General features: G+C 46.5%; 1 protein-coding gene across 1 annotated transcript in view; it reads left to right on the forward strand.

The window, feature by feature from the left end:
* Positions 1-14,786, forward strand: part of LOC126100601 (sorting and assembly machinery component 50 homolog B) — a 108,669-nt gene that overhangs the window by 23,591 nt on the left and 70,292 nt on the right. The window contains exon 4 of the mRNA XM_049911229.1: positions 1,373-1,591. Within this exon, the coding sequence (XP_049767186.1) occupies positions 1,373-1,591 (219 nt within the window). The remainder of the gene's footprint in view (positions 1-1,372; positions 1,592-14,786) is intronic.

Here is a 14,786-nt window from a genome sequence, read left to right on the forward strand (position 1 = left end):
ATATCTGATGAAAAATTTGGAATAATATTTTGCACCAAACCTTAAAATATTCCCAGACTATCTAGCCATCCTGCACACAGTTCTACAAAGAATTTGGATTTGAGATGGTATGCAAAAAATGATTGTGAAAGATTTTGATTATTTCAGTAATGACAGTATCACTTGCACCCTTGCTCATCAAAGAATTGAAAACTGAACCTTTTTGTTGCTTGCTGGATACAGTCTTTACTAGATCCACATTATTTTTATTTTTCTGATAGTTACATAATTCTACTATCAAAGCTAATAGAAAGGCTAGAACTAACTACAATTTCTTAAAATTGTACAACATTTTCTGTAATGAATGTGTATTGCAGACAGGTCACTATTCTTCCACAAGCTTTTATAAAATGAATGAAAATTTATGCCAAATTCAGATTTTGACTCGGATTTCCTAGTTATCGGGAGCAGTCACTTTCATTTCATATGATTTCCTCTTCTGTTCATGTGTGATTCCGATTATTTTTACCCATACTGGCAGCCTGTCAATATTGGGGTGTGTTTTATATACGTTGCAGGAAATTAGCTTTTGTAAAATGTCATAGATGTGAAATATGTGAATGTATTTTATGAATTGTTGAAGATGTGTGCACTGTACATCGCCTACCTCTGAGAGCCTCTCAAGGCTACTGTTGCAAAGGAATTCTAATGCTCATCACAAATCTAGGCATGTCGAGCTCACACTTCATAATTACAATATTGCAACCACATCCAAGTAGTGAATTGTGTAGACTGAGCAGCTGATAACAAAAATAGCAACAGAATCAAAGTGGGGTGTAGCACAGGGAGCCGAGATCTGTGACCATGAGCTGCCTAGTTTAATAAGGGCGATCGTGAGTGATTCTAAATTTCCTGGCTGTCTGTATACTCTTAAATTTCATTGTTAATCTTTCCCACCCTAACAAATAGGCCCTCATTATTTAATGATGTGTCATCAGCAGCTTTCAAACTGAACAATTCACTTAAAAGACTTCAATGAAAATATGTTACAGTGATGCAGCTATCCTATACACTTATTTGCAAAATCACGATTAAAGGTTAACTGAATGAAGAAAGGAGAATTTCTAAGACTTTATTTTCTGAAAAAAGAGGAAGAAGAAAGAAGGAATATTGGTATGTAACATCCTGACTGTGATGATAATCTCATTAGAGACTGAGCTCTGTCTTCACCAGGCCACTGCTGCCATTATAGACTGCATCTTTGTCTGTATTGCTAGTGCCACACTGATTATCATCACTAAATAAGGCCCAGTCAGTTTTTTTGTATCTGTTGTTTTTTAAGTCTTTAGTTTGTATCAGATGTAATTAATGCTTTTACTTATTATCAATATAGGCTCGAGTGGACAAAATACATGTCGATGGATTAAATCGGACAAAAGATGACATAGTGGTGGAGACCGTGTCGGACTTGTTCAAGGCCCAAGACTTTCAGCAGGTGCTGCTAGGAGCACACAAAGTTCGTGAAAAACTTGACGCTCTGGGATGCTTCCGCAACATCGGTATCTACATCGACATAAGCAGCGGGCCAGGTGCTACTCCACACGGACTTGAGGTATGCCAGTATCTATCAGTTTCTTTGTTTGAAATATGAGATTCATTCTGAATGTTGATAGAATGTTTGGTAATTGAATGCTTGTTGGTATTTTGCAAAAGATAAGTTAGATTAGTAACTGATCTGATGTGTTTTATACCAAACCCCAATGGAGTGATACAGTTAAAAACAGGTAGGCGACTGCCATCACAATGTTATAATAGGGGCTAGAGTGCGATATTGTGCTCTTAGTATTGATCTTTGAGCAAGAGGCTACAGAGGAGTAATTGAATCACAAAAGTTTTCAGAACCTTTGACGATTAAGTGCTTGGCAAACATGGCAACACCAGCCTTTGCGCTACTGTTCCCTTTTGCATGTAGTGAGTCTAACCTCCAATATTTTGTGTTCAATTACGTACACAATGGTAAGGAGAGATGGGCTTCAGAGTGGTGCAGCAACTGTCGTAGGAAAGCTGGACGGGAGCAGAAATGGTTAGTGACAACACAGCAAATGGTAGATTTACGTAACTTGTATTTCTTCAAATTTACGAAGACTCAATACAGACGGTGCAACAAGAAATAGAGCAGCTGCCGATGTCAACAAGGATGAAGCACAAATGAAGGAGTCGTAGCATAGTGGCTCCAAGCACGAGTTGGCTGAGTTGCTGCTGCTGGTCATCCTCTATTGCGGTGGCAGAAGGCCCTCGTGGTACAGAGCCTCTGGAAATGTAGCTTAGTGGACACGCACCATTGGGTCCGCACGATCCCACATCAAACAGAAACTTGTAATTCCATTACCAACATAATGATGCCAGTGGGGTGGTATTCATAAGTGATACCACACAACTATTCTTCATATTCCTCCAGGGGCCCATCTAGTAATGGCTGAATATGGACAAAATGAATCTGAGGACCCCGAGCTGCAGACTTGCCACTTTCAAAAGTCCTCTGCAATCGTAAGCTCTGCGTATGCTTCGGCGACCATCGCTGGGTACGATAGTCGTATGTTTTGCCTGTATTGGTAGCTGGGAACTCTCAACCTTAATGAAGCATGCTATGTGCATATGGGATGGTTGGCTGTTGAAGTGAAATGATGATCAGCTTGTATCCTCTGAGGCACTTCCCTCACATTAGGTATGTGAGGCTTCGCCTGAGTTGCGGAATGTTCCCGTCGCTGCTGATGAGGAAAAAGTGAAGAACCTTTCAGTGGAAAGCGAACTACAGAGTCCACCAGAAAAATGTATACATTCTTTGGCAGGCTCTATTGAGATATCGATATTGTCATCCAATTTGAGTTAAGAGTGTGTTTTACTATGGTCTTTGGCTCAACAGATGTTAGTACTTTCTTCTCGGTATTGAGAAAACAAGATGGGTGGTCCACACTTGACATTTGAGTAACGAAAATGTATTGTGAAGTGATTTTACAAGTTTGATAATGCCGTTGAAGTGCAGTGTCAGTGGAGGTGTGAGTTTGAAACAGAACTGCCAACCCGCCTAACAATTAAACACATTATTGACAAGTTTGAATTGCATGGAATGATTTGTGATATTCACAAAGGAAGATCAGGAAGACAGCGCACAGCCACAAGTCCTTCGTCGGCTCTCGTGTTGGAAATGTTTATTAATTCTCCACAGAACTCTCCTATGCAATGTGCACAACAAGTGGGGGTTAGCAGTACAAGTATACAAAGAATTCTGAAAGTGCAAAGTGGAAAGTTTAGATTCCACAATTACTGCACGCCATTAATAATGATGATCCTGATCACCGAATGCAATTTTGCGAAGGGTATCGACAAATGATAACTGATAATGAACAATATGTGTCGAAGGTAGTGTGGAGTGATGAGGCACGATTTGAAATGGAACCATGAATCATCAAAACATTGTATACTGGACATCGGAAAATCCGCATGTGTGTGGATAAAGTGGTCAATCTACCAGGGATTCATGTGTGGTTGGACTGTCACCTAGGGGCTTAGTAGGACCCTGTTTCTTTGATGCTACTGTCACTGGAGAAGTGTACATGGAAATGTTACGCACATCAATTTTGACAGGTATATGTGTGCTTTATGGAGCTGATGAGGTCTTCTACCAACAGGACTGGGTGCCACCACACTACCACCTAGGCGTAAGAGCTTTCCTGGATGACAGTTAAGATGGCTCATTGAGTTCCTTCCACAGGATCTAATACCTATTGACTTTTATGTGTGGGGAACTGTGAAAGATAATGTCTATCGATGTAAGCCAAACATGCTTTAGGTACTTCGCCAGCAGATTACAGCGACATGTGAAGCAATCATTGACTGATTTAGTTGCAGTGACCGCTCATTGTTCTGTTACGTGTATAGCCGCCAATGGTAAACATTTTGAACATTTAAAGCAACCAAGTGCTATACACAAGGTTATACAATGAGTGTGCTCAATTACACTGTTCGACATAGGTTCTATTTCTGATATTTAAGTATGTGCTTCTAGACCATTTTACCGTGGGGAAATTCAAATATGTAAACAAAATATCGTTGTCAGGGATACTTATTATGTAATATGTATATATATGTATATTCACAATTCATGGCAAACACAGAAACGTTATAGAGAAATACGGGTATGTTGCCGCATCCAGTAGGGATAGAACATGATAATTTCTTGTGCAACGGCAGGTGGGAAGAATCGGACATCATTAGGTTATCCCCCACCACACCTATGTCATTAAGACCGCCTGAAACATCTCATTAACTTGAACAGTGACAGCCGGTCATTGCCTCAGCAGTAAAGCTTCACACCTCCTAGGGGCAGGTGCATTGAGTTTACAACAGTGGTGTTAGCTGCAATTTGTGTCAGTCTTAACGAGTGGGTGTTTTGGCTGACAAGGAACTGTCTGTCATATTTATGAGCACGGTTGAATTTTTTAGTTCCTGTGTGTAAACTGATTGAGCCTGGTGCTGAAGGTAAAACGACTGCTTGTTTTTACACACGAGCTTTCCTCTAGTTCCCTACTTTAATTTAATACAGGTGTATTACCAAAGTGGTATTTTTAAATTTGCAGAAATGCCACGTTGTCGTGGATGTCGATATAAGCCGGACAACTTTTGCTACATCTGTGGGAAGTTCACTTTCGCCAGAAATAGGAAGAAAATTTCTTCAGTCATAAAGAAAGCATACAAACATTACTTTGGAGTTGAGGTAGGAGACCAAGATAAAGAATGGGCACCACATTTCTGTGTGCTACATGTTACTGCAAACTAATTCAGTGGTGGAAAGGTAAAGAGAATGTGGCGTTGTTTGCTGTTCCCATGGTGTCGAGGGAGCCTAAGGACCATGTTACTGATTGTTATTTCTGTCTAACAAAAATTCAGGGTTTTACAAACAAAAAGTTGAAGAGGCACATTGTTTACCCAGATCTGCCTTCAGCGAGAATGCCAGTGCAGCATTCCGACAACCTTCCAGTACCTTAAAGAGCTCGAGGTCAAATTCCAAGTGACAGTGAAATAAGTGGTACTGAAGAAGTCACCGATGATGATTCTTTATATCACTGCACAAGTGAGTCATCGCCACATTTGTTAACACAGGCAGATTTAAATGATTTAGTACGTGATCTAGGACTAAGTTAACAAAAGGTGCAGCTGCTTGGTTCAAGATTACAAGAGTATAATCTACTGCACCAAAGTACTAAAATCAGTGTGTTCAGGCACAGAGAACATGCCTTTATTTCTTATTTTTCAACTGACGAAGCACTGACATTTTGCAATGACGTTGCTGGCCTGATGAAAGTGCTGAACTTCACTTATATTTCACTTTTCATAGATGCATCGAAAACAAGTCTGAAGGGTGTTTTGCTCCATAATGGAAATAACATACCCTCTGTTCCAGTAGCTTTACGCTAGTTTGACAAAAGAGAATTATGAATTCCTACAAAGGATGCTAAATTCATTAAAATACAATGAACACAAATGGAAGATATGTGCAGATTTCAAGGTAATTGCTATGGTACTGAGAACACAACAAGGCTACCCAAAGTATGCCTGTTTTCTTTGCGAGTGGGATAGTCGAGACTGAAATTCTCACTACATGAAAAAGAAATGGCCTAGGCGAAGATGGAAAGTTGGCGAAAAGAATGTACAATGTGAAAGTCTGGTAGCTCCTGAATATATACTACTTCCACTGCTTCACATCAAACTTGGCCTGATGAAACAGTTCGTGAAGGCCATGGATCCAACAGGCTGTGGGTTTGCATATCTAGCTACCAAATTCCCTCGTCTTTCAGCTGCAAAAATAAAGGAAGGTGTATTTGTGGGCCCACAAATCAGGGAGCTGCAGAAAGATGCAAATTTTGAAGCATGTTTAACTGATAAAGAAAAAACTGCATGGGACTGTTTCAAGATGGTGTCGGAAAACTTCCTCGGAAGAAGAAGAGCTACTAACTACAAAGCAATAGTGAAGGATATGATCAAAGCATATCAGGATATGGGGTGCAATATGTCTTTGAAGGTACTCTCAGGATGGACTCTCATCTGGACTACTTCACAGAGAGTTGTAGTGACGTATCGGATGAACATGGGGAAAGATTCCATAAAGACATTTCTACCATAGAAAGGCGCTATGAAAGGAAGTGGGCACCTTCTATGCTAGCAGATTATTGCTGGAATATCATTCGAGAGAAGAAAGATTCACAATACAAGAGAAAAAAGTGATATGCATTACAAGGCAGTGGCTCATTGTTTGTAATTTTCTGTGATTTCTCATGTCAAATAAATGCTTCAAAGTGTATACACAAAGGTTACTGTGTTATATGTTAGATCCCACCCTCCATTAATGTGATGAACTTATAACATCATAAAGATGTGCATTTGTTTGTCGAATTTCACTTCACGTTTGCTGCACTAAATCAGAAACTGAAAAGAGAAATAAAATTGTGATTACTCATAAACTATCCCTGACAGAAAAAAAACAAAAACAGTTCTCAATTCAGCACTCAAAATACAACTAAGATCACAATATTTATTATCAAAAATAGAAAAAAAGTTTTTTTTTGTTGAACAGTGTTATTAAATGTAAAGTGGAAGTATTCTCGCTTCATCTCAACCCTTAATCTGTTGCCAGTGGAAAAAAAAAAGAGGAATCCAAGACAAAGAAAACAAAAGCAAATCTTGTCATATTTGCCAAGGTGCTACAATCAACATTAAAGAATTATCCTGATTTTGGCAGGACTAAAGGTGTGACGGGTGTGTTTCCTGAGGACATTACCACTTCGCGAAGTTATATTTGCTGAACTACAGTTGGTTGCAGTACAAATGCATGCATCACAGAAAGTAATGGTATGTTGTCTATACTTAACCCTGCGTGACTGTAGACGTAGAGGCTCTCGGACATTCTCAACCAACTTCCCCCTCCCCTCCCAACCCCTCTCCGCTCTCTCTCCCCCCTCTCCCTCTCTCTTCCTCTCTCCCCCCTCTCCCTCTCTCTTCCTCTCTCCCCCCTCTCCCTCTCTCTTCCTCTCTCCCCCCTCTCCCCCGTTCCCCCACTCCCTCTCCCCCCCACTCCCTCTCCCCCCCCACTCCCTCTCCCCCCCACTCCCTCTCCCCCCCACTCCCTCTCCCCCCCACTCCCCCTCCCCCCCACTCCCTCTCCCCCCCCCCACTCCCTCTCCCCCCCCCCCCACTCCCTCTCCCCCCCACTCCCTCCCCCCCCACTCACTCTCCCCCCCACTCCCTCTCTGCCCACTCCCTCTCTGCCCACTCCCTCTCTGCCCACTCCCTCTCCCCCCCACTCCCTCTCCCCCCCACTCCCTCTCCCCCCCCACTCCCTCTCCCCCCCACTCCCTCTCCCCCCCACTCCCTCTCCCCCCCACTCCCTCTCCTCCCCCCCACTCCCTCTCTCCCCCCACTCCCTCTCTCCCCCCCACTCCCTATCTCCCCCCACTCCCTCTCCCCCCACTCCCTCTCCCCCCACTCCCTCTCCCCCCACTCCCTCTCCCCCCACTCCCTCTCCCCCCACTCCCTCTCCCCCCACTCCCTCTCCCCCCACTCCCTCTCCCCCCACTCCCTCTCCCCCCACTCCCTCTCCCCCCACTCCCTCTCCCCCCACTCCCTCTCCCCCCACTCCCTCTCCCCCCCACTCCCTCTCCCCCCCACTCCCTCCCCTCACTCCCTCTCTCCCCCCCACTCCCTATCTCCCCCCCACTCCCTCTCCCCCCACTCCCTCTCCCCCCACTCCCTCTCCCCCCACTCCCTCTCCCCCCACTCCCTCTCCCCCCACTCCCTCTCCCCCCACTCCCTCTCCCCCCACTCCCTCTCCCCCCACTCCCTCTCCCCCCACTCCCTCTCCCCCCACTCCCTCTCCCCCCACTCCCTCTCCCCCCCACTCCCTCCCCTCACTCCCTCTCTCCCCCCACTCCCTCTCTCCCCCCCACTCCCTCTCTCCCCCCCACTCCCTCTCTCCCCCCCACTCCCTCTCTCCCCCCCACTCCCTCTCTCCCCCCCACTCCCTCTCTCCCCCCACTCCCTCTCTCCCCCCCACTCCCTCTCTCCCCCCCCCCACTCCCTCTCTCCCCCCCGCTCCCTCTCTCCCCCCCGCTCCCTCTCTCCCCCCCGCTCCCTCTCTCCCCCCCGCTCCCTCTCTCCCCCCCGCTCCCTCTCTCCCCCCCGCTCCCTCTCTCCCCCCCGCTCCCTCTCTCCCCCCCCGCTCCCTCTCTCCCCCCCGCTCCCTCTCTCCCCCCCGCTCCCTCTCTCCCCCCCGCTCCCTCTCTCCCCCCCGCTCCCTCTCTCCCCCCCGCTCCCTCTCTCCCCCCCGCTCCCTCTCTCCCCCCCGCTCCCTCTCTCCCCCCCGCTCCCTCTCTCCCCCCCGCTCCCTCTCTCCCCCCCGCTCCCTCTCTCCCCCCCGCTCCCTCTCTCCCCCCCCCGCTCCCTCTCCCCCGCCCGCTCCCTCTCCCCCCCGCTCCCTCTCCCCCCCGCTCCCTCTCCCCCCCGCTCCCTCTCCCCCCGCTCCCTCTCCCCCCCGCTCCCTCTCCCCCCCGCTCCCTCTCCCCCCCGCTCCCTCTCCCCCCCCGCTCCCTCTCCCCCCGCTCCCTCTCCCCCCCGCTCCCTCTCCCCCCCGCTCCCTCTCCCCCCGCTCCCTCTCCCCCCCGCTCCCTCTCCCCCCCGCTCCCTCTCCCCCCCGCTCCCTCTCCCTCTCTCCCCCCCGCTCCCTCTCTCCCCCCCGCTCCCTCTCTCCCCCCGCTCCCTCTCTCCCCCCGCTCCCTCTCTCCCCCCGCTCCCTCTCTCCCCCCGCTCCCTCTCCCCCCCCCCCCGCTCCCTCTCTCCCCCCCCGCTCCCTCTCTCCCCCCCGCTCCCTCTCTCCCCCCACTCTCTCTCTCCCCCCCACTCCCTCTCTCCCCCCCCACTCCCTCTCTCTCTCTCCCCCCACTCCCTCTCTCTCCCCCCACTCCCTCTCTCTCCCCCCACTCCCTCTCTCTCCCCCCACTCCCTCTCTCTCCCCCCGCTCCCTCTCCCCCCATTCCCACCCTTTCTCCCCCACCCTCCCCTCTGCCCCTGCTCCTCCCCATTATGATAATGTAGATGTATTTTGAACACAGCTCTGAACAACCTTTTCATTTATGACAGAAGAAAGTGCCAATCTCCTGGGTACCAGGTCTTAATTAATTTACTCAATTTTGCATACTGGGAAGAGGGATCTTTTTGGTTCAGGTGAGAATTGCTCATCAATTTAGGCAACAATGTGACAAGTGTAACAAGTATTTTAAATTTTTGTTGAATATCATGCCCTCTCCCTAAAGTGTTGGGGGGAGAGGATATTTTATCTAAAGACTATTACCATTTAAACTGCAAAGAAACATGCGTGAATGTGTGTAAGTGTGCGGGTGCGCGGGCAGATGTGCACGTGCGCGGGTGCATGCCCACGTGCGCGCGCCCACATATCAATTTGTAGGGATACGAAGTGTGGAATGCATATGTTCAGGTGTAGGTAAAGCAGGCAGCAAACTTTGTTTCATTGGTAGAATACTAAGGAAATATGATTAATGTATGCACAAATGAGACTGCCTACAAAATATCGTAAAACATTGGTCAGATATGTGGGAAACATACTAAATAGGACTATCAGGATATAGTGAACATCTACAAAGAAGGGCAGTGGTATAGGATTGGTAAACAGGGTGCATGGGCTGCTGGAGTGGAATGCTGAACCATTTGAGGATACAAAAATTTATTTTCACCACGTTAATTAAAACAGAGCACTGGTATTAACACAATGATTAATTAGTATTTGCAAATTGTGGTGATCTACACAGATTATTCAATTGTATAAAAGCAACGAGAATAATTAAAAAAAATTTAAAAGAAAAACCACCTTATGGCCCTAAATTTAAACTCATAAAAAATTACTTTACACAAACATAACTTAAACGTAACTACAGATCTGAGCTCACTAGGCTATTATCATGCCTTGTGAATATGAAAAATAACAATGTGTAAAAGCTGTTAGTTTAAAAAATATACTCAAATAGCAAGATCTCATAAATACATGACTTAACTATTATGGAAAACATTCGGAAATATTATTTTATGATAGCCTGAAAGATCTACACAGCAATTAGCACATTCTCAACGTTTGACATTCACATTGGTTGCGCGTCTGAATTCTGTGCTTGAGAGCTCAAGTGACAACAGGCAGGAGGGCCTGCAAGCACCAATAACAGCTTCTATAACACACAAACCCAGTATTAATACACAGTTCAAGAAACTACTCAGTAATAAAAAATTTGGTTCTCTTGCACCTCATAGCCTCATTCAACAACTTCATGATGAACTGTATACCATTTCATTAATGGTCACAGTTATAATGATAAATAGAGGCCACTATGATGCATTTAGTGCATGTTAGGTCATACATTGCTGTGTATAAAATGTCGCTAACTTATTGAATTTTTCTTTAAACTTGAGGGAGGTAGATATACCTTTCCAGTCTCAAGTAATGGGACTGTATATACCTCATGCACTTTTGCTCACATGCACGAATGATAAAGCAAGAAAGAACTGTGCATAACATCTCTCATATCTCATAAATTGTTTGAAATACTGAAAGGAGATTTTGGTAGATGATAGCACACAGGGAGGAGAGTATTTTGCCGTGCACTCAGTATGCTTGGTCATAAAATATGGCCCAAACTTGGCTGTGTTTTGGCAGCTGATGATACTTCTGCCCGGTGGGGAAGGGGGTAAGAGGTTGGGATAAAATAAATCTCCACTTCTGTTGCAATTTTGGCAGAATCCTATAAAACTTTGTTTTAATAGTGAATGGCTGGAACCAAAGGATTTTCTTTTTACATCTCAGTGATCTGAGTAATGTAACAACATTCACACAAGATGGGGCACCATATTTTAGTTTGTATTCTTGTTCAGACTGGAGGAATGAATAATGCACCTCTAATACCTTCCAGTTTGTCAAAGATATTGAGAGGATTCCTATAAGTCATCGAGTGATCACAGCTTCAGATTTATAAAATACTTGTTTTGTCTCAGAGAGAAATACTATTCTAGTTCAACACCCCAGGGGACTCACAGCTCTTACAGGAGTTCATGTGTGGTGCACATGGGCCCCAAGTTATTTTGGACCTTTGTTTCTTCGTGGGCCGCATTCCCTTCTCTGTGCCCATCCCTCCCTGCCCTCACTCCTTCCCCTTTGCCCCCACCTTACCCTCTCTCCTTCCCCTTTGCCCCCACCTTACCCTCTCTCCTTCCCCTTTGCCCCCACCTTCCCACCTCTCTGTGTCCTTCCTTATGTTGGCTCAGTTATCCTGGTTTCTGTGTCTCTCGCAATTTTGTTCCTCCCCTTTTTTTTTTTACCTCTCCTTTTTGGAATTTTTGGTCCCTCACCCTCATTTGGGGTGTGACCTCCCATTCAAAAGTTTCTCTCCATAGTATGAGCCAATTGGGGAAGAACACCTTACTTAGAATCTTTGGTGTGTGGCCATACCACCTCTTCCATCTTTCATAAGACACCATTGTCCTTATAAAGCCATACAGCCAGCATGGTAGCCAGTCCGTGTGGTGGGGTCATTATGTACCCTTTTTGGTGAGCCACCTGACAACACAGGGATTATACATCCGATACCTGAGCTGCTACCTCCTTGTATACACCCAGGAGTGGTTGCTTGTCATTCTGGAGTATTGGAACTCCTAGGAATGACAGCTGTGCGAGACGGCCCATACTGTGTCTGGGTGGCACCCACAGAGAGAGCCTATGAGATCGGAGTGGGTGGTATCAGGGCAGACACTTTGCGTATGAAAATAATATTGGCCTCTCTTCTATGGGTGTCTTTCCATTGGGAATGGATCTTTTAATGCTGCTTTTTATGATCCTACACACTGTGGCTACCTCCTGGGAGGAGGGGCTGGCTTACCAGCTTGTGGTGGAACCCTTTTCCCACTACGTGCTCTGCACCAGGACTGATGGGGACACTTTCGGTGTCCCAAGCCATTCTTTTTCATGGAAACTATTGAAGACAGGTTCGGCAAAATAGAGTCTCTGAGTAAGATGTGATTGGATTCGCTTGTTGATTAAAATTTCTTGTGCCCCTCAGTCGGCAACCCTTCGTGCTTGTGACCATGTTGACGACATCCTAGTGCCCATTACTCCTGAGTTGTCTTTGAATTTGGTTCAGTGTGTCATTTCACATAGATACCTCATCCTGTAAAGTGATGAGAAACTTCAGGGCAGTCTGAAAAGGCGGAGCGTTCATTTTGTTCAGCATGTTCAGAAAGGCTGTAAGAATAATCTCATCAATACCAGTGCTTTGATTCTGGCATTTGAGGGAGATATCCATGCGGAGAAGGTCAAGGGTATGGTTATTGGTGTGATGTGAAGCCACATGTCCCGCCATCCGTGAGATGTTTTTGGTGTTTACATTTCAGGAACATGTCTGCTCACTGTACAGCAGACCCTCTCTGTGGGGAATGTGAATACCCACTCCATGAGGGGAGCCCCTGGGTTCCACTACCTGTGTGTGTTAAGTGTCATGTCCATCACTCTCTGCGCTCGACGGGTTGCCCCGTTTGTGAGAGGGAAAAGATCATTAATTCTACAGTGTGGCTTTTTAGCAATATGATCATCTTCACCCTGTGTCTATGACATCTAACTTTTCCTCTGTTACATCCTTTCCCATTCCTCCCTCCTCCTCACTTGGTCCCTGTTGTGACTCGCCGATCATTCAAAGCGCCGCCGCGCAATTACGCGCGTCCTCTACGTGCGGCGTTGTCTGGCAGCCGTGCAGCAGCTGCGCCACCTAAGCGGCCAGCCGAGCAGCGGCCGCTAGACTGTGTCTCAGTGCTTATTCGAATGCTGATGTGTACACATGTCTTACTTGTCAACTTACTCTGTGACTTATATGTGTTGTGTCGTTCTGAATTATATGTGTTAAACTTGACGTTATAACAGTCCCACCCCCTGTTCTCTCCTCCTCCCCTGCAGTTCTCACACTCTCCCTTTTGGGTACTGCTTCTCCTACTCCACTGAAGAGGTGTTCCACTGTATTGGTTTCTGCTGTTGATGGGCAGCCCCCTCTCAGGTGCCCCCTCCTTGGCATCTCCCAGACTGGAGGCCTCGGTGCTTATCCAATGGAAAGTAATGGATATCACTGTCACCTTCTGGACTTGCAATTTCTTATTTCCTGGTATTCCGCAGCTGGGTTCACCCACCAGGAATCACATTTTACTTTTGCTCACTCACCGGCCCTTTGTGGGTTCCATGATCTCTGTCAGAACCAGGTCGACTGTTTTGGGGCTTCCAGTGGCGTTTCCACGTTGGGCAGTACAGACATTGTTTGTACCTGGATTCCCCTTTGTACCACATTGGAAACAATTTCTGTCTGTGTTCACTTTGTCAGGAGTCACGGTTTGCAGTCTCTCATCTCCCTCCTGACGAGCCACCTATGCCCACTGCCCTCCTCCAACAACTCCCCCTTCCCTTCCTTCCTCTGTGGGGATTATAATGCCCATCATCCCTTCTGGGGCAGTTCTTTCTCATCTAACAGGGGCCTCCTAATAGACCAGTTTCTTGTGGACCTGTGCATTCTTAATGATGATTTCCCTACCAATTTTAGTGCCGCTTATGGCATCTTCTCTGCCATTGATCTTTTGCTCACTTCCACTTGCCTTCTCCCTTCGTTATATTGCTCTACGCACAGTGACCACTGTGATTGCAACCACTTGTTCCCTTCCTGGCCCCCAATGACCAGGTTCCTGATGACCAAGTTATCTGCTGGGCTTGCACTGATTGGCCTTTGTGTACCTCCCAGGCCTTGTTTACCCCCATTGTCAGGTTGTGTTGATGAAGATGGCCTTGATATGTGTGATACAATTATTCACTGTCCGCTCTTCGACAGGTGGTGGAGCACGGCCATTGCTAGTGGTGATCACTGTCGAGCCTTGCAATGTATTGAGCGCCAGCAGTCTTCTGATTGTATTCTTACCTTTCAATGCCGTCACACCAAAGTCTGTTACTTTATGAAACAGAGCAAGTGGGTGTGTTGCGAACACTTTGTCTCTGCCCTAGCTTTTCCTTGCCCATTCATTACAGGTGTGGACTATACTCTGCACCCTCCAAGGCTGCCAACGGCCGTCTTCCATCCCAGGCCTTGCCCTGCCCAGTAGCCTTGGAATGGATTCATTGGTTCTTGCAGAACACTTGTGACCCATTTTGTGACGACATCTGCATCAGCTTTCTACCAAGCTGCCTTCCTCCTGTGGAAACAGTAGGTTGATGCTTCCGACATACATTTAACCCCTTGTCAGGCAAAATTCTACAATTAACCTTTAATTAAATGGGAATTTCTTCTGGCCATCTCTTCCCACAATTTAGATCATGGCCCTGATTCCATCCAAAACTGATAGCTTCGACACTTCAATCCTCTGCAACCACAATATCTCCTCCAGGTGTTTAGTCATATTTGGATTCAAAGTTATTTTCCCATCTCAGTGGATGGACTATCTTATCGTTTCTTACCTTAAGCCTAGTAAGGTTCTGTTGTCCCTCAGTAGTTACCAGCTGAACAGTCTGACTAACATCCCCTGGAAGTTATTCGAGCAGGTGGAGGCTCATAAGCTCTGTTCAGCCCTCGAATGTCAGGACCATTTGTGGCTTTCAGGAGGGATGAGCTCTGATCAGTTACCTGATTTGATTGGAAACCACAGTTTGGCAACCATCTTGTCACTGTTTCCTTCAG

The sequence above is a fragment of the Schistocerca cancellata genome, chromosome 9 (genome assembly GCF_023864275.1).
Source record: "Schistocerca cancellata isolate TAMUIC-IGC-003103 chromosome 9, iqSchCanc2.1, whole genome shotgun sequence".
Classification (NCBI taxonomy): Eukaryota; Metazoa; Arthropoda; class Insecta; order Orthoptera; family Acrididae; genus Schistocerca; species Schistocerca cancellata.